Source organism: Crocodylus siamensis, chromosome 2 (assembly GCF_052110815.1).
Source record: "Crocodylus siamensis isolate JL-2025a chromosome 2, ASM5211081v1, whole genome shotgun sequence".
Taxonomy (NCBI): domain Eukaryota; kingdom Metazoa; phylum Chordata; order Crocodylia; family Crocodylidae; genus Crocodylus; species Crocodylus siamensis.
In genome coordinates, this window is record NC_143396.1 from 147,724,968 (window position 1) to 147,752,442 (window position 27,475).

General features: G+C 40.6%; 1 protein-coding gene across 3 annotated transcripts in view; it reads left to right on the forward strand.

The window, feature by feature from the left end:
• The window catches only part of CCSER1 (coiled-coil serine rich protein 1), a 1,425,236-nt gene that overhangs the window by 319,689 nt on the left and 1,078,072 nt on the right, over positions 1-27,475 (forward strand). For all 3 annotated transcript variants that reach the window (XM_090037073.1, XM_090037075.1, XM_090037076.1), the window contains exon 5: positions 10,298-10,418. In XM_090037073.1, the coding sequence (XP_089893199.1) occupies positions 10,298-10,418 (121 nt within the window). The remainder of the gene's footprint in view (positions 1-10,297; positions 10,419-27,475) is intronic.

The following is a 27,475-nucleotide window of genomic DNA, read 5'->3' on the forward strand; positions in this document are numbered from 1 at the left end:
TTGTTTTAGTGTATTGTTTTTTTTCTAAGCATGTTGTGATGGGGGTGGGGGAAGAGAGAAAGAAAAAGAGAGAGGAAAAAAAGGAAGAAAGAAAGAGAGGGAAGAGAGAGAGAGAGGAGGGAGGGAACACAAAGTGGGAGAGAGGCATGGGGAGAAGCAGACGTGGGAGTGGTGCTGCGGGCAGGCTGGCCTGGCTGGGCCCTTGGGGAAGGCAGCAGCTGGATGGGGTGGGAAGTGGGAGCGGGAGCTGCCTTGGGGCTCTGCAGACTTGGCAGCAGCGGAGGTGCTCAGTGGCACCAGAGTGGGCCCTGGCCATGCAGCTCTGCAAGGGTGGGACACAGCCTCCGTGCCCACAGCAGAACGCTGCCTGGCTGGGGCAGGATGCCAGGCTTGGGGGCCTCTCTGCTCGGCCTGTGTGCACTGGGTGCAGCATGAGCAGGGACTCCCTGGGCTCTGGGAAGAGGTGTTGTAGATGGTGATCAGAGCCAAGTTGGCTGGCAGCCTGCAGCACAGCAGTTCTGCACAGTGCCTGATCTAGCCCCTTGAAGGGAACTATGGGTGGGCAAGGCAGGGGTTTGGGCAGGCTGGGGCAGCTGCGGTGGCCCAACTCAAGTGGCCAGAGATGGCTCCTAGCAGCTCCCGTGGCCAGGCCTTTGCAGCGGGGACAACTCTGCCCTGCGTTCACTGTTCCTGGCATGCAGGGAGGCCGAGCCTGGAGCGAAAAGTCCCCCTGAGCCCAAAATCCTACCTTGGCCAGGTGGTGTCCCCTCACAGAGTTGTGCAGGCCCATCCAGGCCCCACCTTGGATGTTGCCACGGCCCCCCCAGGATGACCTGCATCTTTCCAGGGGCACAAGGGGGCCTGCTACTGTGCGCCCTGGGGTAGGCATGGGAGCCACCTGCCCCCCAGATTTATGTGCAGAGCAGAGGTGCTGCCACTGAGCTCTTCGCATTGGGAGCCATATGTGATGCCATGTGCCTTCTGCTCCTGGGCAGCCAGTGCACGAAAGGCATGTGGTGTCACATGTGGCTATGAGGCAACGGCAGCCTGCCCCATCCTGCCCCATGCACATACTTGAGGGGGGCAGATGCCCCTTCATGCCTACTCTGGGGTGCACACAGGGGTGGGAGCCCACCCCACCCCGCCCCTGGATGAGCTGCTTGGGGCTCCCACCACCACCCCTGTACTCCACACCCTCTGTCTCCATGGGGGACTCTATCTGCACCCCCCATCCCTTCCCCCTCATGTCCCTTCCCCTCAACACACTTAGTTACTAGATACTGCTGCGCCTGTGGCCATACTGCATTCCTGGCCCCTGCAGAAGGCTGGGCTGTGGTGAGTGGGGGGGTGGGTGTGCCTGCCCCTCCCCTCCCCCCAGCCTTCTGTGTACCACTCACAGGTTTTCTGCATACCACTGGTGGTATGTGTACCACAGTTTGGGAAATGCTGGTATAATGTATTTATTTTACAGAAAAAGGTATGTTTATCTGAACGACCATAAAAATAATTAATGCTCTACTACTCAACAATTTCTGTATTTTGTGATTGTTACTAGCTGGTTTATATGTAGCTTGCACTATGACAACAGGAGACAACATTAATGGAAAGATTGGTTTCACTTACATATGACTTACTTTGTAATTTGCCAGAAAATGTGTCATTTCTTGTTATTTCTGTGGTAGGAAATTTTACTGCTACTGACAATAACAAGAATTACCTATATGCATAGTATAAAATTAGTTGCTTAGATACTTCAATGCAGATTCCTTGCATAGTTTTTATAATATATTGTTACCAAGGACTAATAAATTCTGGACATTTGCAAAAGCAAATGTATTAATGAGACTTCTTGGCTCAACCTATACTGAAAGATTGTGTGCCCCTGCTAAAATTAAAGTGGAATATGGATGCAGTAGAGAATTTTTGCAGTAGAGAATTTTTTTTGTTCTTTATCCCACTGCTCTTATACTCTTAGTTGCCGCTTTCCTGATATTTTTTTTTCCTATTAAATAAGTAAAACTAGGACTGGCATTTCATAAACATGTCTCCTTAAGTGGAATAAGTGGACACCTCTTCTTCTGTAAATTAATTATTAGTATAAATACATGTAAAAATGATAAAAAATGTAATGTGGCAGAACTGTTGTGACTCTGGGGCAGATTTTACAAATATTGAAAAGATACTTACTCTATATTTTTTTGGGTAAGGTACTACTCAGTGTGAGTAATGTAATCAGGTTACAGGCCCGTATTTTTGTTCTTTTCAGTAGCTGGAAAATAGAGGATATTTGTATTTGGGCAACAGGCCTAAACATCACATGAGTTTGGGGAATGGGAGGGTATATTTCAGAGTTAATGTTCAAGTGCGTAGATATATGTATCTGCTGCTGTCCTGGTTACTTGTTGGTGATTAAATTCATTTAAATATGCCTTACATAGCTCACCATATACTTTTGACAATGAGCTTATTTTTTTATTCATGGACTAAAGGAAGTTTGAATCTGGTTTCCTGAAGAGCACTGCAGTACAGGTCCAGCCAGGCACAGAAAGAGAGGTCACCTGTTTGATACCCCGATCTAGAAAATTTGAATATAGAGCCAAGATTAAACATTAAGAATCTGTGACAATCAAAGAGGAGTTTTGTTTCCCAATGTAAAAAATAAAACCAAACATTTTTTGCTTAAATCATTACTATATATTATAATATGTGTAGAATCCAAACGGTGTAGACAGTGGTGTGACAACTGAATAATTCATTCCAATAAATAACTTGATAGAGTGGGATGAACAATTAATATTGATGCTGTGGCCAATTTTTAATGCAATTTTTAACTGCTTATTCTGTTATAGATTTATAACATTAAATCTGTGAAATGTTATGATGTCATAACATTAGGACAGTTTCAGAGCAGTCACAGGTTAAGGCTTAATGCCATCTCACACCTGCACAACTTATTTGCTAGTAGAGAGGAGCCAGGATGATATTGTTCCTCTGGGGTGACAAGGGAGTGGCATGTAACTCAGAGGTGCAGCAGAAACAGGTAAAAGGAGAAGGAAAAAATTAGCATATACTAAGAAAAAAAAAATTACATATGAGGTGCTGCTTGATCCTATGAAAAAAGAATTAAATCCAGACCTGATGTGGTACAAACTAAAGGACTTATAGATAAAATAACTTGGTAGCTGCCATGCTGGAGAGAGAAGTCATCTTCTAATTCTGTAAGTCATTGGTTTGTTTATAAACCAGAATTAACTTTCTTTTTTTATGCATTTCATCTAATAACTTGGTTTCCTGAGTATGTCTTAAGAAACTGCTCTTTTTTCAGTGAATTCATAAAAACTGTAAGTTTTAACTGCCTTTGCAGAAACAATGCACTTCTTCCGGTATTGAAGGAGTTCAGTTGGGTCTCTGCTTAGAGTCTCATGGGGATTGTAAATAAGCCTTACTTTTTGTACCTGTAGATTTTATCTTTGGTAAGTGTATGGAAAGATTATGCTATTTTCAGAACTCTGAAGGCTTGTGTTTCTGTCAGTATAAAATTACTTGATCTATATTAACATTGCATTCTATTTCTTTAAAAGAGCCTTTGGCAGGCATGGACAATAGGACTTATACAAACCTGGCATTTTTGCTATCATTATATTAAAATAAACCAGTGTATATAGTACCTTTTAGTTTGAAGTAGCTGGTCGTACTTTTTGCTTGTAGTAGATAGATAATTCTATGATGCATATATGACATAGTGATTCACATACCAGTCCATTTAATACAGTTGTTAGAGGAATTCAATTTAAAATTCAGTGGGTGTGCTGAGGGAGTGGGGTGGGCAACCCAAATTAACAAACCATGGAGCAACCAGAATGGTATACTGATGCTCTCAGACTCCTTGTTCTGAAGTCAAACTGTGGTGTTTCTCTTACTGGTTACTTGAGATGTCAGGTCCACGTGCCTAGGAACTGTTTTGTACGAGTTGGTTGATGCATCGAGGGGTGGGGGTAGAGAAGGAGGAATAAAAATGCCTAGCTAGGTTAGCCTGTAAATATCTCTGTGCTTCTAAGTACTATTTATATAGTGCTGTACATGTTCAAAAAGCAGTACAATTCTGCCTCAGATCACTGGGATAATACAGGAGGGTTCTTACTAATGTTTGTGATCAAGTGCCTCACAGTGAATTGGAGTGATTTTTGGGACTAGCACTCAAGTACTCTCCTTCATTCCTATTCTCCTAATGATATGAAAGAGCGCACTGAAGTCTGTGTTGTTGGTTGTTGCTTGTGACTCACCTGAATAAGTTTGTAATGAATGTATTGTCTCCCTTGAATTGAGCCTCATCCATTCTGTGCTGAGCACAGAGTCTGTGGGCAATGAGACTGCGTAGTCAGGGGAAGCACACTTCCACTGGCTGCATGGTCTCCCTTGAATTGAGCCCCACGCACTCCATGCTGAGCATGGAGGCTCCAGGCAGAGAGACAATACAACTGGGGGAAGTTTGCTTTCCTCAGCTACGTGATTTCTCTGTCGTTAAGTGCTTAGAGTGGCTGTTCTCAATGTGGGGGGAGAAGAAGAAGAGGTGTGGAGATCACTACGGATTTGGAAGTGGGAAGAGGTAAAGTGACTATGAGCTGTGCACCCTGTGATGCTGCAGGTATGAAAGTAAAGAATTTTACCTCTCTTGACCATTCAAACAATACCCTGGAATGGGATGAGTAAAACACTTCAAAGATAAATCTTGTTCCAAGTGGCATATTTTTTAAATGTTTAGAGGGTACTTATGATGGGTTAACATCCTTTAACAGGTGAATGCTCCCATTTTAAGTGCCTTTATGACAGTTTAAAGGGAACTTGTAACAAGGCCCTTATTCTCCTTGCAGTTTCAGTTAGATATGGCTAAACTTACACAGCAGTCAAATATGCTATGAAGAGTTTTTTGGGTTTTTTAACATTGGAAGAAGCTGTAGTACAGTGATGGGTAAATCTCTATGTTATCATGTATCGTTTTAATTCTGTAAAGTTTTCTGGGATCCTTGACTATAAAAACTGCTGCTTGAAATTAAGACACCCATTGATATTTATTTAAAAAAGTGCATACCAGCACTACATAAGAAGAAACTTTGCTTGAGGAAAACAAGAAATGAAAAATGTGAAAATAAAATAGCCTCCTTGGAAAGAACTAGTGGCTTTCATCATCAATCTTATATATGAAAGCTGTTAGCCTGCAGTCAGGCATATTCTCATTTCTGTAATGAAAGTTATGAACGGATAATAAGGGAATACACTCTAGCATATGAAAATTGCTTGCTGCCTTGTTGCCACTGTTTCATGACATTTTAGTTAATTACACTGTACCGTAATGACTTACTGCTGTCTGAGCAGAGACTCAAGAAGATGGAATTGGAGGTGTTTTGGGAAGCTATACCTACTCTACATCTCCTTCTGTTTCCCAAGAATAAACAGTTTATCAGATGTTTCACACATCTTGATCAGACAAACAAATCTCTGCAGTTTTAGGAAAGCTGCTTTCATGTTAAATCATGTCAGTGGGTTATTCAGCCAGAGTGAACAGCTCAACTGGTAGTTTCAGGAAATTTTGTTCACTCTGATGTAGTTTTACTAGGAAGTAGGATGTTATTTAGTGTTTTCCTAGTTTGATGCCTTTTCCTAGTAGTCCTTTTTTAATGAGGCTTGGAGACTACAGTGGTTAAGGTCATATAAAACAGTGACATTTCTGTTGGGAGAATTGCCACTCTTCTGTTAGAAGCTAGAAACATACAAGCATTCATTGACTGTTTCCCAAAGAAGACATTTGGAAGGTCTTCCCTGCAAGAGAGATTCTCTTGCAAGAATGAATGCCTGTATGATTCTCATTCAGTGCCCTCTGGGTCTGGTCCAGGAGGGGAGTGGAACAGCTGCCAGCTGCTTACTGCCTCTTTCCCAGACTGGGGACTGCCAGTTGGGTAGTGTGGGAATCAGTTTCCAAGTCATCAGGAACAGGAACCAGGGTTGGGGGAGGCTCTCCCAGCGCCATCTGGGCTGTACACTGGATGATTTAAAAGCTGTGGGATGTGGTGGGGAGCTGCTTATTGATGGCCTGCCTCCTTCCCAAGCAGGAGAAAGGACAGGCTCTTCAATTATTGGGCTCCCAAGAGGCAGGGGTGGCCCAAGGCACAAGTGTCTAGTGACTCCTGGCTGGAGAGCTTACCTGTGTAGCTCTCCAGTCAGGGTGCTGGAATGCAGGTACTCTCAAGCTATTTTTCTAAGAATTTCTCTGAAATCCCTATTGCTAGATATGAATGCTTATTTGGGCACATCTACATGATCATTAATGCTCCTTAATTACTGTGCATTTAGTTTAGTACTTGTTTAATGAAGTATGGTACTGTATGTTCCTAGCTTCTAACAGAAGAACGGCAATTCTCCCAACAGAAATGTAACTGCTGTATGTGACCTTAACCACTGTAGTCTCCAAGCCTCATTAAAAGAGGACTACTAGGAAGTAGGATACTATTTAATGTCCTCCTAGTTCGATGGTTGTATGGTTATTTTATGATGCTTACTGCGTACTAGCCTAATAACATTGTGCAGTAGGCTCTTAGCATGGTTTTTAACCACCACACTATTGTGCAGTGTTATTGGGGTAATGCACAGTAAGCATCCAGTGTAGATGTGCCCTCTGTAGTTTAAGTCAGGTTATCAAGTAGAACGTTTTCTGTAGGCACTTTTAAAGTAGGGATCAGAGAGCTCTGGCTGTTCAGTTTTGTGTTAACATTAGAAAACTAAATATCCAAATGGTGCCACTTTTCCCATTAAATTAAGAACAAAAGGTTATGCTCAGTCTAATGATGTACAAGCTTTTCATCTTCATTGGGTGGTCTTAATCATGCCAGTTGCTCTACCTGGTACGTGTATTCTCTGACATACATTTGCCAAATGAGATCCAAGTGCCAGTGGGATGTAAATGTCATCTTCACACACCTGATTTTTAGTTAATGATTGGAACCCAAAGTGTTTTCCTCTTAATTTCTATTTGTCAAAGCCTATAGTTAACATCCCAGATGTAGGAGTGGTATATAGAACTTTTCTATGAATTCAATCTTGTTTTGGTGGGCGATGTATATGATAGTAACTAAGTCATGAAGAGCCTGTTTAAGCAATTGATGAAGATGACACTTGAGAAACAGACACTTCTGTTTGTTTCTTTTAGTTCACATAGATGATTCAAGAAGGCTCTTAAATATATACAAGTCTAAAGAATCCTGGAACATGTCAAGTGTATTCAAACAAAACTGTTTGAACTATATATACATGGTACAGATTCTCATGCCAAAATCTTTTGAATTTCTGTCCATGTTCAGGCCTTCTCTGCTCTTTAGTTTAATCATTCATGGTTTAGTCATGATCTCTGCTGCATGTCTTCTCATTCTTCTTTGTGAGTTACTGGCCTCTTCAGGCAGAAGAGCTGCTACTCCTGTTCTTGCACAGCTGAGTAGGCAAGCATGAGGAGTGAATAGAGATGACACCAAGCCATGCCCTCCCTCTCATCCTGCTGTGTCCTATCAAGTACATCTTGAGCCACTTGGAAGACGGAATCATCTGGGCTGGGAGAAGGGCTGGTTCAGCTTATATCCTTCTGGAGGAACAGAAGATCAGGATTGTTGTTATTTTGTAACAGTTTCAGACAGAGTTTGGCTTCCTGAGCTAGTACGACTACCAATTTTGTCACCTTCTTAAATTAGAATAGAAAAGGACATTAAAGTTACGTATCACTTGACCAGATTCATGCTAATACGAAAAAAAGGAACTTAGTTTTTACACAAGGATATTGCAGAATAAAAACTGACCATTGATGCTGGGAAACACTTACATGATGAATATGCCAGTGAATGTAAACATTCAACAAAATGTTTGTGGATATTTCACAGACAATTAAAGAAAAGTCCAGTTGTAAAAACATCTGAGGGTCTCATAGACTGGCTTTCATTGTAATTGGTCACACAAATTTTTGCTCCATTTCTTCTGAGAAATGTCATCCATTAAGATGCATTTAGTCATCCCATAAGGAGGTAATTAAGATATAAAGCCTACTCCAGTTAAATAAAAGATTCTACTTAAGTGACATGGGAAGCTTTCTGGTCCAGTCATCTTAGCATCTAAGACTGATATGACCCATTCCTTTAAACTTGACCCTGTTGCTGTCTAAAATAGATTTGGTGTGCTTTAATTTGTATACAAAAAGGTAACTTAAAAAAAAATGGGCAAAACTGCATTTTAAGTGATCTTTCTTATATATGATATACTAAACTATGCATTTATGAAACTATTACATAAGAAGCTGCTGCACTTTGTACAGTACAACCGATTTTTACTTCCAACTTTTATTCAGCTCATAAATATAGACCGTGTCTATAAAGGAAATCTATATCTTCCTAAATGCGTAGCAGTGAATGGTGACTAGTTAAGTGCTAAATTACTGGTGATTCTTGCAGATTAGATCTGAGAATGCTTGAAACAAATATAGTTTAGTTTCTCTTAGGGGTCGCATATTGTTGAGGATTCTTTTGTTAGAAATTATTGGTCCAGATCCTCAGCAGAGGGAAATTATCATGTTCCCAGTTCTACAAATAGTCCAGGCTTCCTAATACTGCACAATATGTATCTGAGTGGCAACTGAGAGAAAGCATGTTATGGTGTGTTAGGAATTAACCTTAGACTGAGGAGACCTGATCCTCTTCCTGTTTCTGCAGTTTCTGTGTTTTAGCATTTTGTAGATCGTTGTTAGGTGAAATGTTTGAAGAACTCCAGACATCTTTAAAGCCCTCCAGACAGTGAGCATGCAGACATGCACAGCAGGAGAAGTACTTTAAAAATAGCCGAAGTGCTTCAAAATGGTCCTCAAAAATCAAAGAGCATGTTTGAAGCACTTCCTTTTGATGAGCTTCCTGAAATATCTGCGCACTCCACACTGTGTGACATTAAGTTGCTTGGTCCTCTGGCATCCCACAATGCTCTGTCCCTACCACCCCCCCCACACACAACAGAGTGTGTGTGTGTGTGTGTGCAAGGCAGACAGACAGACAGTGAGCACTGTCTTGTGCTCTTGGCTGTGCTTTGGAGCCTCTGGAGGTTCAGAGTCATTCAAGAAATCCTTCTTGCTGCTGACCAAGAATCCGTGTGCACCTCTCGGCCTCTGGTCTCCTGAGGCTCTGGTCTCTTCAGAAGAGCTTCATATGCATGCCTGTCCATGGCCTTACTTCACCATCTGTGCTTTTTCCTTCCTCTCTCTCTGCTTGGGCACATCCACACATGCAATCATGTGCACTTGCAGGAGCTCAAATAGAAGTGGTGCAAATTTGAGCCAGGGTTTTTTGCCCCAGCGCACGTGCCCAGATATGCACTTTGTTGTGGAGAAAATTGTGCCACATGGGGTAAAATAACCCTGCCTGGCTCCTCCCAGAACTGCAATGCAGCAGGCAGCCTGCTTCAGCACTGAGGCAAGGACTGAGCCTCTGGTTGTTTTTTTTCCCCCAGGGCATTGTTTGACACCTGGATATCCAGGAGTCTAATTTTGCCCTTGTGGTACAAATTTGCAGTGCAGGGAACGTATTTTGTTCCCACAAGTGCATCTTGCAGCATCTTAAAGGGGTTTGAGATGCTGCAAGAGGCACGTATGTGCTCATTTGGACGTGCCCCTTTTGCCCATCTACTAGATTAGGTAGCTCCTCCAGGTAGAAATTGCCTTCTACTTTACATCCCTAGAATGCCTGCTACCATAAGGACTTGGTTTTAGTTAAGCCCTTTAGGCACTGTCATAATAGAGATAATTAGTAAAATAATGGAAATAAATGAAGGCTGTTTGCCTCTTGTGACCCTTAGTGTCTGAAAATGAAGAATAATCACTAAAGAAAACTTCTCAAGCCCATGCTTTGGAATTTAATTCTTGCTTGGTTAATATCTAAAAAGGAGGGGCTTTGGGGAACGTTGCTTTATTTAAGCTATCCTTACTTCTGCTGTAATTTTTAACTTGTGACAAATATAGACTAAAAAGGGGTAGTGTCAGATTCTGGCACCCCAAAGTGTACCTACTGGATGAGTAAATCCACATGAAAACATACAGACATGGGTTTTCTTAGAGTAAGACTGACCAGACCTGGGCTTTAGATAGTGTGAAACTGTTACAGCAATTGAAGTCTGATCAGTCTTTTATTTTCTTTCTTGATTGTATTGTTAATGTCTTCCCAATACTGCATATTTAAAATGAACTCTGAGTGCCCTTTTTTTTAACTCCATTTTGTCTTTGCAGTTTGTCGGGAAGATTCATGCCAGTCCATAGTCTCCTGTGCTGCTGTAGTGCTTGCTCCTGTAGAATCACCTGTGGAAGCAAAGAAAAAGGAACAACCAAGAATGCCTGATGTTGCCAAACAGTGAGTTCCTGGTTAAAATCATATTAATTTTTTAGCACAATTTGAACAGCAAAACCACATCTGCCATCTGGGCATGTGCAACACCTTTTTATTTCACCAGGATTTGGGGATATGTGCCCGAGGGCAGAAATTAAGTTGGGGCTAATCATGTTTCATTTATTTAACAGCAAGAGCCTTTCTGGGGGTTCTTGTTAGGAGGTAGTTCTTCAGTATACTATAGTTAATAGGCATTTACAATCCAGAAAACAGAGTGGAAAGAGGTTTAATAAAGTTACTTATTTTCTTTGATAATAACCTTTGATACTATCAGTTGTTGAATTTTATAAAGAATATTCCTAAATACTTACCTCTTCTTTTATTTCAGTATTTTTCAGTGACTGTTTTGTTATTTTGATAAAGGGTAGGGTGACAGTTTCAGGAGTGTAGTGGTGGACATTCAAGTAAATCTTATTAAATTAGATAGTAAGGTTTGATACTGTGCACCACTGCTTTGGATGAGAATCATAACCACAGCATGCACACAGCAGCTTTTATCTTGAGATACCAGGCAGGATGGTTGTTCCTTAACTATTGGGTGCTTGGAGAATGAAAGAGATTTTTTCAAGAAACATACTTTTCTTGGTGATTACATGTAGTCAAAATTATAGGCGTTATATTTTTAAAGTACAAAAGACAATTAGAATTCTTATTGGCAAGTATGTATTTGATATTTATTTTTGCTCAGCTTCCAGCAAATCAAAATAATCTCACTTTTAAAAACAGGACTTGTATATTTCTAGATCTCAGTTTGAACACCTACAAGACTTGGAGCCTCAATATCAAAAAAAGTTTGGATCAAATTTATAACCATCTGGGTTCTTTTTCTTTCATTGTAACGTGTAATAAAACTGAACTGCAACGGTTCCTGCAACTTGTAATAAAACTGAAACTGCAACCTGAAGTCTCTTTCTCCATCCTTCCCACCCTTTGCTTGATTTAGAACTGTATCAAGATCTGAATTCTATGATTTATCTAATTGTAACTTCATATTGCACATTAGTGGTAAACTGCTACTGTGCATCTCCCTACGATTAAATGATTAGTGGTACCAGGTACAACTAATCAGATTGTTTAGGTGTCAATACTTTGGCTCATTTTATTACAGTGGAACATTTTCATAGATGCAGTGTGTGTAGTGGACATTTTAGTGGTATAATTCTACCTCTGAATGCAAAGTATTTGTGAAAAGTTTTAGGATTTTTATGTTGGGCTGGGTTCCAGAGGATTCAGTGGGATTAGCTCAAACACCATAATAAATTTGCATTTACTCTCCATTAAAAGGTGTACCTTCAGTGTTGTTTGTTCAGCCTTCTCTTCTATTAATTTGGTCACCAGTTTCACCTTGTAATCTCTCATAGATTCAATCTAATGCAATTTCTGTATGTTCAGCATGGGGCTGAGAGGTGAATGATGCTTTCTGGCTGAGTTTTCTCTCCACCTAATTGATATTAGCAAGGGTGTATTTTTTCCTACTTTAAAAATCACACTGACAGTATCTTCAAACACACTTTGGCAATCACATAAATCTTACTGTGGTCTCATGCACAGAGAGGTCTTGGTAACAAGCTCTGACCTCTGATACTGCACAGATTTGCATGTCTCCAGATATACCTGGCAGGTTCTTGGAATTCTAATAAAAAAAAAAAATCAGACTTTACACCTTATGCTGCCACAGCTGACACTTTTGAATGTATTCATTAGAAGCAGTAGCATAGACTAGCATTTTATCATTACAATTAAAGTAATACATCTTCCAAACCTTTCAGTTCTGGATAAGAAACACCTATCCAGAACTTCATAGCACATCAGAATTTCATTATGTTGTGGAAGGGGTAAAGACGGTCTGATATTATAAAAGCCTTAGTCTGTCTGTCTATAACGCTTTATTTGCACTCTGATTGTCTGAAACAACCAATCAGAGTGCTTCAAGTGCGTTCTGGACAGGAGACGGCGGTGGTGCAGCAGAGCACTGCCATGACAGCAGGGACAGAGCAGGCGGGGTGGGGTGAGGCCAGCACCCCTGGCCTCACATCCTACCCCTCTCCACCCCTGCTTCTTGCAAGCAGCCCAGGGTGCTGGCTGAGGGGGACGGAGGAGACAGCAAGACAAGGTTCTCCCTCCCCCTGCTCTTGGGAGACGTTGGTGGTGTGGGATGGTGGGTGGTGGCGCTCCATTCCCCGCCCTCCCCCATCATTTCTGCTTAGCAATTGGCTAGTATTTCAACAGTCTTTGATCAGCACCACTATCAGTGCCCAATTCACTTCTTTCTCCTACTCTAAGGTCCATGTATCTGTCCACCTTGCCTTGTATATGTGGAATTCTGTTCAGATCTCAGTTAAGGCACACTTATCAATCAACATCTCTTTTAAACTTTGCTTTTCCTCTGAGGACACAAATGGAGAATTTAGAATTGTCAGTGGCCTATAAAAAAGGAGCTTTGTTGTGAAGACTAAGACATGGACATGCTTAATAGGAAAGTGTGGCACATACTTGTACAAGCAGGATGGAAAAAGTAAGTGTGTGTGTATAAACTAGGAGGATAGGAAGTAATTAATATGTGTGTGTAAATATGTATGTACAGTATGACAGATATCTTTATATATCGTGGGGGAGAGAGTATTAAGTGTAATAAGTCATAAGTAAGCAGTTCTTCCTATCCATGTGACGTTTACCTAGACATTGTATATAGACTCTTGAAGATATAAAAATTATGCAGGCTAGAAAGTAAAATAGAATAGGTCTTTAAGGTAAAGTACATGATATTTGGTTAACAAGATTATTTTGTCTTAGAAACCAAGTACTTACGTGTTTAAATTATGTATTTTATTTGTTTAATTTAATGTAAGCAGAAAATGATCATGGTAAAAACAATGCTCAGTTTTTTGAAGAGTTGATAATTAAACGTACTCTAGGACTGGGGATGAAAAAGCCAATTATTTTGCTTTCTCTGTTATATGTTGGAGGATTGTTTACATATTTAATCAAAATACTGTTTGTTAAGCATATTTTGAAAATGACTAAATCATGTATTATGTACACTGGGCAAAATCACTCACTGGATGTGGAGTTGTTTGTCGAGAATAATATGGCAGCAGCTGAGGAGGGAAACCCAGGACCTTTTGTAAGTAAGAAAGCATCATTACTCAGGAAGGTGTGTAGGGGGTGACACTAAATCCATCACTCCACAGGTAGAACAATGGGTCTCCCAGCTTGCACTGCCTGTGATGACCCACAGTGTATAATGGTGCTCTGGGCTTTCTTTGATGCACCAGCCACTCTGACTCTTCTTCTTCCACATTTTGGGTGTGCAAGAGTATATACTGCTCTGCTGTTTTGCAGAGGAGACATTTGGCAGATGAGAAGTTATCTGCTCCTCATGGTAAAGACTGGGCCTTCTATTTTCTGTATGTAGCAAAGCATGTTTTTTGTGTCTGGTAGGAAATTCTAATATAATAAAAGCTTTAGTCTATCTTTCTGTTCATAACACTTTATGAGCACTCTGATTGGTTGTCTTGGGAGCCAATCACAATGCTTACTGAAACAACCAATCAGAGTGCTCTGCACAAACACTAACGGTGACGCGCCACCATGACAGTGGGGATTGAGGGGCTGGAGTTGGGGGGCCAAGCCAGCACTGCTGGCCTCCCTGACCCCACCAACCTGGCCATGTTCCTCAGAGTCAGAGGGGGACAGTAGGAACAGACTGGCACAGCTGGGATGGAGCCAGGGGCTTGGGGGGTGAGGCCAATGGCACGGGCCTGACCCCACCCCCCCAGCCCTGCTTCTCGGAGATGGCAATGACACAGGGTACTGGCAATGCAGCACTGGCCTCATCCCCCTGTTCCATCCTCGCCGTCGCATCCAGGGGGTGGCTGTGCCCCACCCTGCCCTGGTGGTGTGGGATGCTGGCAGCGCAGTGATGGCCTCATCCCCACATTCCTGTCTCGTTGCCATGTCCAGGGGGTGGCCTTTCCCCTCCCCCCTAGCCCTGCTCCTTGGAGGTAGCAGCAGCACTGGCCAGCTTCATCCCTGCTATTATGGTGGCATTTCGCTGTGCCAGTCCATCCCCAGCAGAGGGGAGTACAGGGGATGGCAGGGATGGACTGGCATAATGGAGCACAGCCATGACGGAGGGGGCAGAGTGGGGGTGGGGGCAAGGCCTGCACTGCACTGCCAGCACTGTTCTGCTGCTGCCTCCAAGAAGCAGGGCTGGGGTAGAGAGGCAGACCATTTCTTGGATGCAACAGCGGCATGGGGTGCTGGCAGTGGGGACAGCAGGGCAAGCTTCCCTGCCCCCCCCCCCCCCCCCCCGGCAAGTGGCATCAGCTCAGGGTGGTGGGTAGCGGTGCTCCTGCCTGCTCGACCCCCACTCCCCCATCATTCTTGATGGACAATTTGCTAGTTATAAACAATTCTCTTTGTTTCCTTAGTCCTCAGTCCCAACAGCCAACTGTGCAAGGCAGGAAAAAATTCTTCTGAACAGTAGGAAGTATTCTGAGTAAAAGTGGGAGGTAAGGATTCAAAGAGAAAGCTATGAGATTTAACTTCCACCCTCCATCTAGAAACTCTCCCCTTCCTATTTGTCTAGTACAGAATATTATTGTTTTGCTTAACTTTGTAGAACAAAAACACAGAAAAAACCACTACAATAACTGCTATTTAGTGTAAGTTTTTAAGGTCTCTTGGCACTGCTATGCTAATTGTTTAACCAATCTCTCTTGAAAAGGCGTGGATGCTAAAAGTTCTATATTTTAATTTTAGATAGGGCTAAAATAAAAATAAAAAGATAGATAAATGTGATGTGAGGAAGCTTCTCTTGCACTACATTTCTCTAACAGAATGTGAGAAGGCAGACTAAGCTTGAAATTTTTAAATTACGGGTTGAAAGCGTCATTTAAGTTTTTGTGATCATTCTGTCAGTTGAAAACTTCCATTTCCAGTGATTGATCTTGGGAGCTTCTGGAGAGTTTGATATCAAATAGTATTCTTCTGCTAGATACAAACAGTATAGACAGCAGTACATATGTTTCAACATCATCCTTGCTGCACATGCTCATACATTGGTAACAAGTCTTGATTCATCAGAGCACCAAATATTAACCCAGGGATCCAGGTAGGTTTTTCAAATTGTGTTGAACCCTTTGCTGCTGTGACTACCCTGCTAGCAGTATCTGGGTTTACTAATTTAAAGCTATTTTGGGTATGAACATGTGAGTGGCAGTCACATCTGTCTAGACTTTAGGCTGCAGTGTAGACTCTTACCTTTGATTCCCTTCTAAAGGACTTTTTTTGCAAAATATTTTTCAATCTCAAGTTAAAAGGCAACAGTCACAATTCTTGTAAAATAACTTGCCAACTCTAGCAAGGAGGAGAAAATATGAATATGTTGTGTTGAAAATTTTCCAATTTAAAAATCGATCCCTACTAGAATTTTTAGGGGAATAATCCTACATTAAATGGAGCAAACATTTGTGACCTTTTGTTCTCGTATATTTGAAACTACTTAAAATCCTTAAGAATCAAGGCTTGCTAAGCATGTTCTGATCAATGAATGGATGGGCCTAAATGGTGCATCTGTTTTATATTCCTTCTGTGCTAAAGCCATTAAATTTGAACCCAATAGTAGCTTGAAAATTTTAAATAATCACTGAATTAGTACTGATTGTTTGAATTGGTTGTCTTCGGCATATTTATCCGCATATTTATGTATTAATTTGGTAAAGGACTTGCATATGAACCTAACTTGAAGCATTCAAGTAGTCTGAATGCACTTGATATGATTAAGTGGCCTCACCCCCACCCCCCAGCTCTGTCCCTGCTGTCATGGCGTGCTCTGCTGCACCGCTGCTGTCTCCTGTCCAGAACGCACTTGAAGCATTCTGATTGGTTGTTTCAGACAGTCAATCAGAGTGCAAATAAAGCGTTATGGACAGACAGACTAAGGCTTTTATAATATTAGACAGTCCTTACCCTTCCAGTACATAGTGAAATTCTGATGTGCTATGAAGTTCTGGATAGGTGTTTCTTATCCAGAACTGAAAGGTTTGGAAGATGTATTACTTTAATAGTAATAATAAAATGCTAGTCTATGCTACTGCTTCTTATGATACAATGCATAAGGTTGAACAGATGGTGAACTAAGGGATGGATACCAAAAAGAGATTTAAGTGCCTAAAACAGGATTCAGCTGAACTTCAGGAGCCATAGTCCAAAACTAACATTTGAGGAACATTACTTGGCATCTATCTAAACATGAAAGTATTCAAACTCTGACAAGAGATCTCACTTGCTGACCCCAAATTTCCCTAAGCACCTACAGTTCTCTTCCTGAAGGTAGGAGATGCAAATGTGAAGCTTTTCAGGTTGAAAGAGTGAATTGGACCCAGGTTTCTCACTTTATCTGACAATAGCCTTTTATATAAAAAGTTGTCACCATAACTACAAGCAGCCCCTCCACGGCTATGTTTTCAAAACAAAAAATGAACCGTGGATGAAGACATCCTCAAGCTGTCCTGGATCAAGAGTTTAAGCCAGTGGTTCTCAACTGTGGTGCCACAAGCCCCTTGCAGGTGCTGCTGTAATCAAGTTTAAATGATCTATGCGCCTCCTGTGGAGGCACGCACTTCTCCTAGAAATAGGAGCATGTAAGGCAGATGGGACTGTACCACCCTCCTGTTTCCCAGAAGAGTGTGCAGGGTCAGACCAGTAAAAACTATGGCAAGAGCCTCACCTTGGACTGCAGCCCATTGAATTGCCTGACAGTACAAACCAGAGCCAGGATTCCTCCTACAACCCAGCTTCCCTTTCCCCGCCTGTGTGCAGCAGCTGCTACTTTGGTAACACTTTCATAGCCACATTATAGATTTTACAGCCCTGATCTATAGATTAGTGGCAGTTTGAGTAGATTAACCCAATAGAGGATAAGTGAGGGTGATAACATGCAGCCCCAGGTGAGACTCTACCCAGCTCTCTCACCCCCCTGTTCTCCTATGCTCAGCACAACCAGCCTTCCTATTCCCTGACCCATTCCCTCTTCCCTAGCCAAGGCACAGAAATAACTGTCTGTGCTTCAGGGAGGCTGGGTTATTCCTTGTTTGGCATTAGGAATGCTTTCTTTGAGGTGATATCAGCCCTGCCAATAGTTTTTAGCTTCTTCCTTCTTTCTTCTTTCTGTATTATTTCTGTGACAAAAAATGGACTCAGGATAAAGTCCTGACCATGGTGTATTCTGGTCAGATGCTTGCTGTTTTTGGCCAGCGGTTGTCAACTGAGGTGCCAAGGAATTCAGAAAAGTTACGGAGTACTGAAAAGGTTGAGAACCATTGTCCTTAAGCCCTGGAGAGAAGCAAGAGATCACATGAGTCCTTTTGCTAGCCAGCTGTAGGCTGTCCCTTCTAAGCCTGTGGGATTTTTGGATTGCCTTTCTTTTTGTGACCTCCATATCCTTCGTATAGGGAGCAAATTTTTATCTAGTCTCAGGCCATGTGCTCTGTTTGCATTTAGCCCTAAATAACTTCCTGAAAGTGGACCTTGCCGCAGGTACACATATTTTCATGCATGTTGCTTGTGTAAAATCCTAGTTTTGATGTTAAAATGGTTGCCCATGTAGGTACTTTCCATATGTTCATACCTAAATGAAGCAAAGGTACAAACAAGAGGGGAACTTTTATGTTTTTGCAGAAGAACCTCAAATTTGTAAAAATGTGTCCCTTAAAGTTGAAGGTAACAGTAATACCTTCAACTGGAGCTCATAAAGAACAATGTCTGATTAGTGATTCTTTATTTTTGTATGGAAAATAGGCCTAACTTTTAGCAAAATGTTGCAACTTACTCTTGATTTTTTCCAGTTTTGATTTTTTTTAAATACCCATTATTAAAATCTCTGGAGAGGAACTCTCTCTAGAGTGACAGCATTGTTATTTTAGTTGTTTGTTATTCAGTGCCCCTTAATGGTGACAAAGTTTGGTCTGTAATGCTGTCAACTTGTCAGGCCATGGAATTCTGTTCCAGGATCTGCATCTGGCTTGACAGTCCATTCTAGAAGGAGCTTCCCCGCAACATGAGAAATAAATATTTTTCAGACCTTTTTGGACAACCTGATAAAAGATGATTGAACTGTTTCAGTTGATTGTATAATTGCCATGCTGCACCATGAACATGTTTATCAGCTCACTGGGTAACAACAAATATATATAAATACTGACTTTTGCTGCAAAACAATATGATTTCTAGAGGTCACATTGATAAAGTATCCAGTTCAAACACAAAAAAGTATACATTACTTGCATTGCTGTAGAATCTCTCTGCAACCCTTTAAATAATACTTAGTCAAAAAGTCTTAAAGCATCTGGATTCAGTTGAATATGAACAATTTATTATAATTTGCTTAATGTTTCTATGAGTGGTCAGATTCCAATGCCTCCTAGGCTGTTGGATGCTGACGGTCATGGTAAGTGTAATTGAGAAAGCAATTTCTGATAGATTTGCAATAATGCCTTTGGCTTGATTCATGACCTTATTGTAATGATGATTTTGGCAGACTTAATATGCCCTTTACTTGAATTGGTAATCCACTATGATCTTTTTGTATACTTCTAAAGAATATTACTATATGCTGAACTATGTTTTGTTGTAATAATTCAGTATATGGTAATTGACATTTATGTTGAACAGAGATATGTTTTTAAGGAATTATTTCTTGTTGTTAAACTTTACTTTCTTATTAGTGAGGGGGCAATTTTTTCAACTCCTCTAATATGATAGGGAGGAATTGGATAAATATTAACAAAAAAATCAATGAAAGTGACAAAAAAATTGTATTTTTATTTAGAAAATAGCAAGAGAGATATGTTGAACTTCCCCAAAATGCATAATACTAGCACTTTCCATATTAGGTAATTTTTTTGCTTCTAGTTCAGTGCATTGGTCAAGACATTTCCATGACCCTTTTATGTTATCTGCAACAAAATGTATCACACTCTGATATGCAGGAATGCATATTTGGTATGAGCCTTGTCCCATCAAGTGCAAGAAGGGAACTGTGATGCTGTTGCTGCTGTTTTTACCTTCTACCACCATTGAAAGGAAACTGGATTTCCTGTGTTATGATTTGATAGACTGTAATTGTACGATGTAAGTACCAATAAGTTTTGGAATAGGTCTCTCTGGAAATGTGCACTTGAGTATGTAATCAGACATCTCACATTCTTGCTCCTGTAATTCTAGCTGTATATGCTGCAAAAACTGGTTTGTGGGAGAGATCTCAGCGGGTTCACAATCCAGTTTTATACTTTAAATAGCTTAGGCAGTTCATTTGCAGCAAATGCAGTGAATTGTGTGAGGAACATAGGAAGATCTGTGCATAAATTTCCAGAGATTTCATTCTTAAGAGCCCCTGGCTAATGTTAATAGTCACGCATTTGTGACTGATTATTTGAGGGTTTTTTTTGGGGGGGGAAGTGGGGGGTGGTTTGTTTTTTTTTAGGAAGCATACTGTAACAAAATTTGGCTCGTTTTCCATGATGGTAAAAACTAGAAAAAGCAGTGGAATCATTGCTGTTGTGCTGCAGAAAGGAAATAGGGTATGGTCTGTGCACAGATGTGCCAATACAAAATGGACAAAACACAGATCATTGTGTGAAGTCCTTTCTTTGCCTATTATGAGGCAAATGAGCAAGTGTTTGCTTGCTACTAGGATGATATGAACTATGGGTAAGTCCATCACAGCCCTTAAAGTATTGTAGATGTGTCTAAAACTAAAGGAACTTCATGAGGACACATGAAATATTAACTAAGGGGTTGAATTTTAGTGAGGTTAGTTTGGATCAGATTATAGGGAAAGCAATAACCCTAAGGCACTTGTAATACTTTGGACCAGGGACTCAGGAATTGTTATATTTTTCCCAGCTGATGCAGAGAGTTAGGGATTATTAGCTGGTGTAAATTGGCATAGATACACTGAAGTCTAAAGAGCTATGCCAATTTACACTGGCTCAGGATATGGCCAATGTTGGCTTGAAACATTATATATCTTCCATATAATCCAGTGAGAAGGCAGCTATTGCGTCGTGGTAGTGAGTGCAGCTGTCACCAGGCTGCACTGCTAAGCAGTGGACAAAATAATTGAATCAATATCCATTACTTCCTATATCAAAATCAAACCATTAAAATAAAAACAACATCACTGCAATCACAGCTTCACATTTAGAAAATAATCCAGGTTTGCCTGGAGCTGCAGTAAAATACTTTATTCCTTTTACATTTCTAAGCTTAAATGCCTCTTTTGTATTATAGCGTCATCTGGTCTTGGCTATATCTCTACAAAGATGCCTTTCAGAAGAAGACTTTCCATGCTTGGTCTCAGTCTGGGAACAATATTTTTTCCCCCAAATTAAACTCAAGTTGGTTGCTGCCCCTTTCTTTCATTGTCCATGTCTGTTATCTGACCAGTTTCTGATCCTTTCCTTCTTTTTCTTCTTCTGTGTCAAGGGACCAGTATTCACTCAGATAATCTGCTCCATTGACTGCCCAGTGCCATTGGAAAGTTCAGAGACCATAGGATCTAGAAAGGTGTATAGGCACATAAAGATGCAGATCGTCAAGCAAGGACATTTCTTAGGTGACTGTGACATTTTTAGGTTAAGTAAGTGCCAAAGCAAAAGGAGGCAGGCAATTATAAATTTTTGGTTTAGGTATGACAGTGCATTTAAGGATTATGATGCCTAGAAATTTGTGTCTATGCCTACTAAGAGGGGGTAACACTGATCAGTATTGTGACCCTATCCCCGAGTTTTTAATGGCTGTAGTGTTAGTGCTTAGGAAAGACACCTTGGACAATGATTGCACAGATTTAACATGAGATAAAATTGTAAAACATTATTTTTGACAGGTACTTGCTTCTTTTGGGCATTGTAGAGAACCAAAGCTGAGAGTTTCATTCACAGAAGACACGTGGATTGTTGTCATGCCCTTTGCAGTTTTTTGGTAAACCTAGAAAGAATAATGAGGAAAATATGGAAAAGTACATATGATTTGAAAAGCAGCTCATTATGCAACAGATTAATTTGTAATGAGTGCATCTGAAAAATACAAATAGAACCTAGAGCCATTACAACTTAAAAAATACTTGAAATTATACACTCTTCCCAAACAATGTGGCAAAAGAACGTGTCAGCAAATATGCTTGGATACACGCATTTAGCCAGTTGACCATAACATGAAAAAAATTGGGACAGGTGGGACTTAGATTGAAACTACTTTGAATATCTGTCTTTGTCAAGAGATAGATTTGATTAGATACATTGGAGGGCTTTTGCATCCTAAGAATATAAAGCATTAGGAAAGGTCAAATGTCTTAATTTTTTCGCTTTAAAATAAAAAGTCTAATAGGTGATCTACTAGAAGCAATTAAAATCTTAAATGGCCCACATAACATTAGTATCAGTTATGTTAGTCATAAATCTAAAGGAACAAGAAAGCTTATTTGAAGATGAAATAATGCATATTAAGATTAAACCCCAGGAAATGCTTTTTTACCATGAAGAATCATAAATTCTTTCAACCTAAGTTATTGATGCTGCAGCACTAATGTAATTTAAAAGCTATAATATTGTATCCTAGAAAAGAACAACAGAGCTTTATTAGGAGAAATCCTTGCAAAGTGTTTCTTAAAATGTATTTTCTGAACCTCAGGGATGTATTTGCTAGTCATGTTGGTCTGAGACAAAAAGAAATGCAAAACTCTAGAACTCTTGGTTCAGATATGATAACTTTTATTAGACCAATTACATTTTCTGAACTTCTGCATTGGCAGCTGAAAGACTGATTTAGCTGTGTGAAGTTTCAGAGAATGAGAGGTGAAGGCTTGATGTTATTTAGTAAGCTAATTTATAGCTTTTATATGTAAATTATTAGGAAGGAAACTCTGTAATGAAACCTTAGTATAAGAAGAGTACCATAATACATTTTACATGCAAACAACTGGTACAAGTTGTGAGGAAATGGACTCTTTTAATGAGCTGACCAGTCCAGATACCATGGTCATGGAGAGGGACTAAAAGATTAAATAATACAATTGAAACAGTGAATTTTTGGTGAAGGGGGTCCATTTTTCAAAAGATAGCCCTTCTGTTTGCAGGCACAACTCTGAGTTGCCTCAAATTGAATGATTAGTGAGCGTGTAGCAAAGAGAGGCCCATATTCAGATTTCTGTCTGCAGCCATTATGCATCAGGTCTCTAAATTTAAATAGTATACTATAAAAATATACCCAGAATCTAAGAAGGTAGTGTACAAAATCTCAGGAGAAATGCAAGATGGAATCCCTTCTACTTCTGGCCTTAGGAGAGACTCCAAACCAACAGGGACTGTGCTTCTGTGAATTCTGCCACCAGGGGTGTTTATAGACGTGCTCCAGGTGTGAGGGGTGCTTTAATTAGCACAACTCGGGGAGGCATGCTAATTAAAAACACTCCGAGCATCACAGGTATCAGCATCCCTGTGCTGAAAAATGGCAGCCAGGCACTTTGAACAAAAACTCATTAACAAGCTTTAGTTTAAATCATGCTGCAACCATTTTTCAGCATGAGGACACTGATAATTACAGTGCATCAGAGCAGCCTCCCTGCATGTGTATATGAGCCCCAGGTGCTTAACAGCCACTTGTGCTTTTGAAAGTTTTCACCCTGAGATTAGTATATTTCTTTTGGCTGAAATGGACTGATGACACTTCTGCAGCTTTGGAGTGTGATGAGGAGAGAGAGAAGATGCAATTAACATGTTAGGAAGTTGGGCAGGAGGAGTGGTTTTGGAGACTACAGCTCTAAATGCTTTATCTGGGGATGCATAGAGAAAGTTGCTGTTCAGAGTGTCTCCCTTACAAGATTTGTTATTCTGATAAAATGATGATGCTTTTTTATTATACTGTACGGCAGCTGCTTGAACCATGTAAAATACATTGCCAGCTGCAATGACACTAAAATGCTATTCATATGCAATGTTATTCAGAGCCAAGGTTAGTTTTATAGCGCATGGAAAATGACCCGCTGCTTTAGTCAGGTTGCAAATATTTTCCTATGGAAAACAGACTTCATCTTTATCAAATCCATCTCCATGCCCAGGAATGTTTTAGAACTTTTATGACCTTCTGTTCTTGTCCACTTCCAGATGTACAGCCCGGTGCAAATTTACCTGCCATATACTTAAAATACCATCTTAACTTCCAGTATGTACTTGACCCCCTAATATACAAACAACAGATCATTAGGTAGTGTTAAATCAAAGGCATTCCTGCTTTTAAAACTGATTCTTGCTTCAAAAAGTGTGAAAGGCCATACAATAGAAAAAACCCCCTATGTTGTTGTAAGGCACTGAACATCTTTGTATCTAAAACTTTTTAATATTAAATTCTAAAAGTTAAATTTCTTTTGGGTTTGATTTTTGTTTGGTAGGATCTGTGCTCAGGTTCCTTGGCTGGCTTTAGTGAAGAGCTACTTGTTGCTTGGTTCCTCTTTCTCTTCCTGAGCATTATAGCAAAGCTGTGCCATGGAGTGTGGTGTCCCTAGCTTCCATTTGATCCCAACATGGCAAGCAAATAAGCAGAGAAGAAGCCTAACAGGAAAACCAACTTGAAAAGCTATTGTGAGAGTGTAAAAATGATCTTAGTGAAGTTTAGAGGGAGACTCTGGCCCAAGTAAGGATCAACTAAAACTTACCTGGGTCAGGAAAAAGCCAGGCTGCCAAGAAAAACAACAATGGAAGCACCACTGTCTTCCCCTCACCCCCCTTAAATGTTGAGAGGAAGTAATCTTCCAGCGGGTGAAGATAGGTACAAGGTAAATTTACTTGAAAATATAAAAGAATATTTGTAGAAATGTTTTTGCCTGGCTCAGTCCTGCAGCTGACTCTTGCACCTGAATAAAAGGAAGCCTTGGTCATTTAGATCATTGACAGAAGTGATATTTATCACACAGTTGGCCCCTGAAAGTGCTCTACAGCTATGCCCTGACAAAAGTACACAGCTGCAGAGTGCTTTAAAAGTGCCTGATTGTGTGACAAATTAACCCTCATTTGATGAGGGTTCAGATGATGGCCCTCCAAAGTGGATCACCTACATTAACTTCCATTTGTCCCTGCGCGTGAGTAGAACTGGGTTGCATCAGCTCAGCCCCATCCCTGGTGCTGTCTTCAGGATGGGAGACGAGAAGGCAGGGAAGACGACTCCGGTCTGGGGTTTGCCCAGCATACTCTTAGGGGGGGCCCTCTGCCCCCACATACAGGTGGGGAAAACCTGAGACCCAGAGCTCCCTCCTTTGCATTCTCCACCCTGCCATCCTGGAGACAGTACCAGAGCTGGGAGGGAGGGCAGAACAGACATGCAGCCTCACTCTGCTGGACTGGCTCCAAACTGGAGGCTGATTTTCCCTCCCCTTCCCCTGACCAAACAGTGAATATCTATTGAGGTGGGGCAGGGGATGAGGGCGATCCGGGGCTTTGGTGTAACTCATGGCACTTTCTGTGAAGTGCCATGAGTTAACAGTGGGAATCTGTCAGTACCCTTACACGTTGGCTCCAACAATGGACAGGCTCTTAAACTTTAGAGAGTCTATTGACATTTGAGAGGAGTTAGAGTTGAGCTATATCCAATGATTGAACAGCTTCTTTCAGCTTCAGTAGAAATTCCAAGCCGAGCAGGATTGTTCCCCATATATTGTACAGCACAGCATCGACTTGTTTTAATAGTATCTGAGTGTTAGAGGAAAAAATAAGTTGTTTAGTAATTTAGAACTCTGTAGGATTTGTATTAAAGGTCCCGCCAGTAGCTACAAATTAGATTTTAAAAGAAAATTGCAGTTCAAATATAAAAATGAATCAAGTATGTTGTTACATAATGTTACTTGTGAACAATTAAAACATCATAAAATTGAAAACAAAGGAAATATGCATGCACATGTAATGCTAAGTTTGCAATGTAGTTGATTAGATGAATGCACTGCAGATTAAAACTAGAATAAACTGAATTTAGTGCATAGCTGAGATGTATTTGTTTCAGTTTGTACAGTAATTTACTAAGTTCTTTGAAGCACAGCAAAGAACAGCATAACGCTTTTGTAATTTCCTCTCACTTGGAGTGGAAAAAAAAAGTCATGGCAGATTTATGATTATGATAGTACAGTGTTGTAACTGGAGCAGTGGGGCTGAACTGTTCAACCTGTAACTCACTGAATGTTTCCAATGAAAAAAAAATCTCAGGTGTTCTTCAGAACATGATAATTAAACAAACAAACAAAAACCCTCAAAAGTTTGAATGGAGTGGCCACACAGAGATCGTTTGGTTATGACACATTCTATTGATTTCAGCTATATTACTCAGGGCTTTTTAAAGCCATGTAAATAATTTTGGAACTTGATTTCTGCTTTCAAAAATGAGATACAGGTATGTATTTAGAAATCTGTGAGTCTACTCTGTTCCATGTGGCTGGAGTTCTGGAGAAGGGTGTCCAAAAATAAGGTTGCTTAAATTAGCAGAGGTAGAAATAGTGCTCCTGGAGGCCCTGAGCAGCATGAATTAAGAACCCTGTTTCTGTTTCTGTTCTGTAACAATAGACAGGGAGTTGGTGCCCATGCAGGATGCCAAAGTCTAATGGAAAGTTAAAAAAAAGCCAAATAAATCCAAGGCTGCAGTCCACTTAGGCTAAGGAAATCGTATATGTGCAGTCCTGCAAGAGCTGTTGACAGTGCCTACCTTCTTTATACTTGAAAGGCTGTTTTGTTTGTTTGTTTTTAGTAATATGTTTTATTGGACAAAAAAGATACTTGGGAGAGATGTAACCAAAAAAACTCTCCTGATTTCTCATGTATTTCCTGGACTACTGTGGCTACAGCAACACTCCAGTGCTATTGCCTTTATAGGCATTTTTACAAATCCCAGTGTGAATTGCTATAATTGTTTACAAATAAATAAAATGAGGGCTTTTGAAAACCAGTCGTCATACTTGGGGTCAGGAAGGAATTTTACCCAATGGTCAGATAGGTATGGATTGTGGTGGGGTTTGCCTTCCTCTGTAGTGGGGGGGGGGGGGCTGGCCCTCTTCCTGGGATCTCTCAATTGCATATTAACAGCTATTACAACAACAGGATGTTAGCCATTGTGGTTCCCCTGGATTAGTTGAGATAGGGGTGTTTTGTCTCATGTTGTGTTAGGGTTGACTGTTTAGTTTTGTGAAGAGGTTAGAGAATGCATATATATAGGATAGTTTGGATGGGGTGATCCTACTTTAGGTAGGGAATTAGACTACATGACCTCTGGGGGTCCCTTCTACCCCTGCTTGTCTATGATTCTATGAAACCTTCTGCCCACTTTGTTTTCCTCTCCTCTAAACATCTTGTATCTTTTGTCCTAATTATCTCCTTTCTCAAGACCCATGTTAGGGATTTCACATTCTTTTTCAAACCTTAATAGAGGAGAAAGGACTGGAATTCTACACTGGATAGATTCATATATGCTGGGGGATGACAGGTCTGGGGATAGGAACTGTACTGATGGGCAGAGAGGAAGGTGGAATGCGCGCGTGTGTGTGTAAAAACAAACACCACAATATTTCCCATTTCCACAGCCTTGGCATCAGCTCCTTTGCTTTCTTCTGATGATAGTGAAGACATGGAAGCATTACTTCCTTTATTAGGAAATCCATTGAATTTTATATATGGAGGTTGATATCTGTACAGAAATAGGCATAAAGGATTATAGTGACGAGTAAAAATAGAAAGATGTGGATATTTGTGTTCTGACTATTGACAATATTATGCATGTGTCAATAAGACACCCACAACTATTCATAGCACAAAAATATAACTTAATGGGAGGGGAACTGTGCAGTGACACATCAGTAACCATACAGCATTGATGCACTCTGAATGTCTGAGACAATAATTGGCAAATTTACAAAAATGGAATTCAGTTGTAAAGCCAAAATACTAAGCAGCTAATGAATTGCAAATAGTCATCTGGCTTTAAAATAT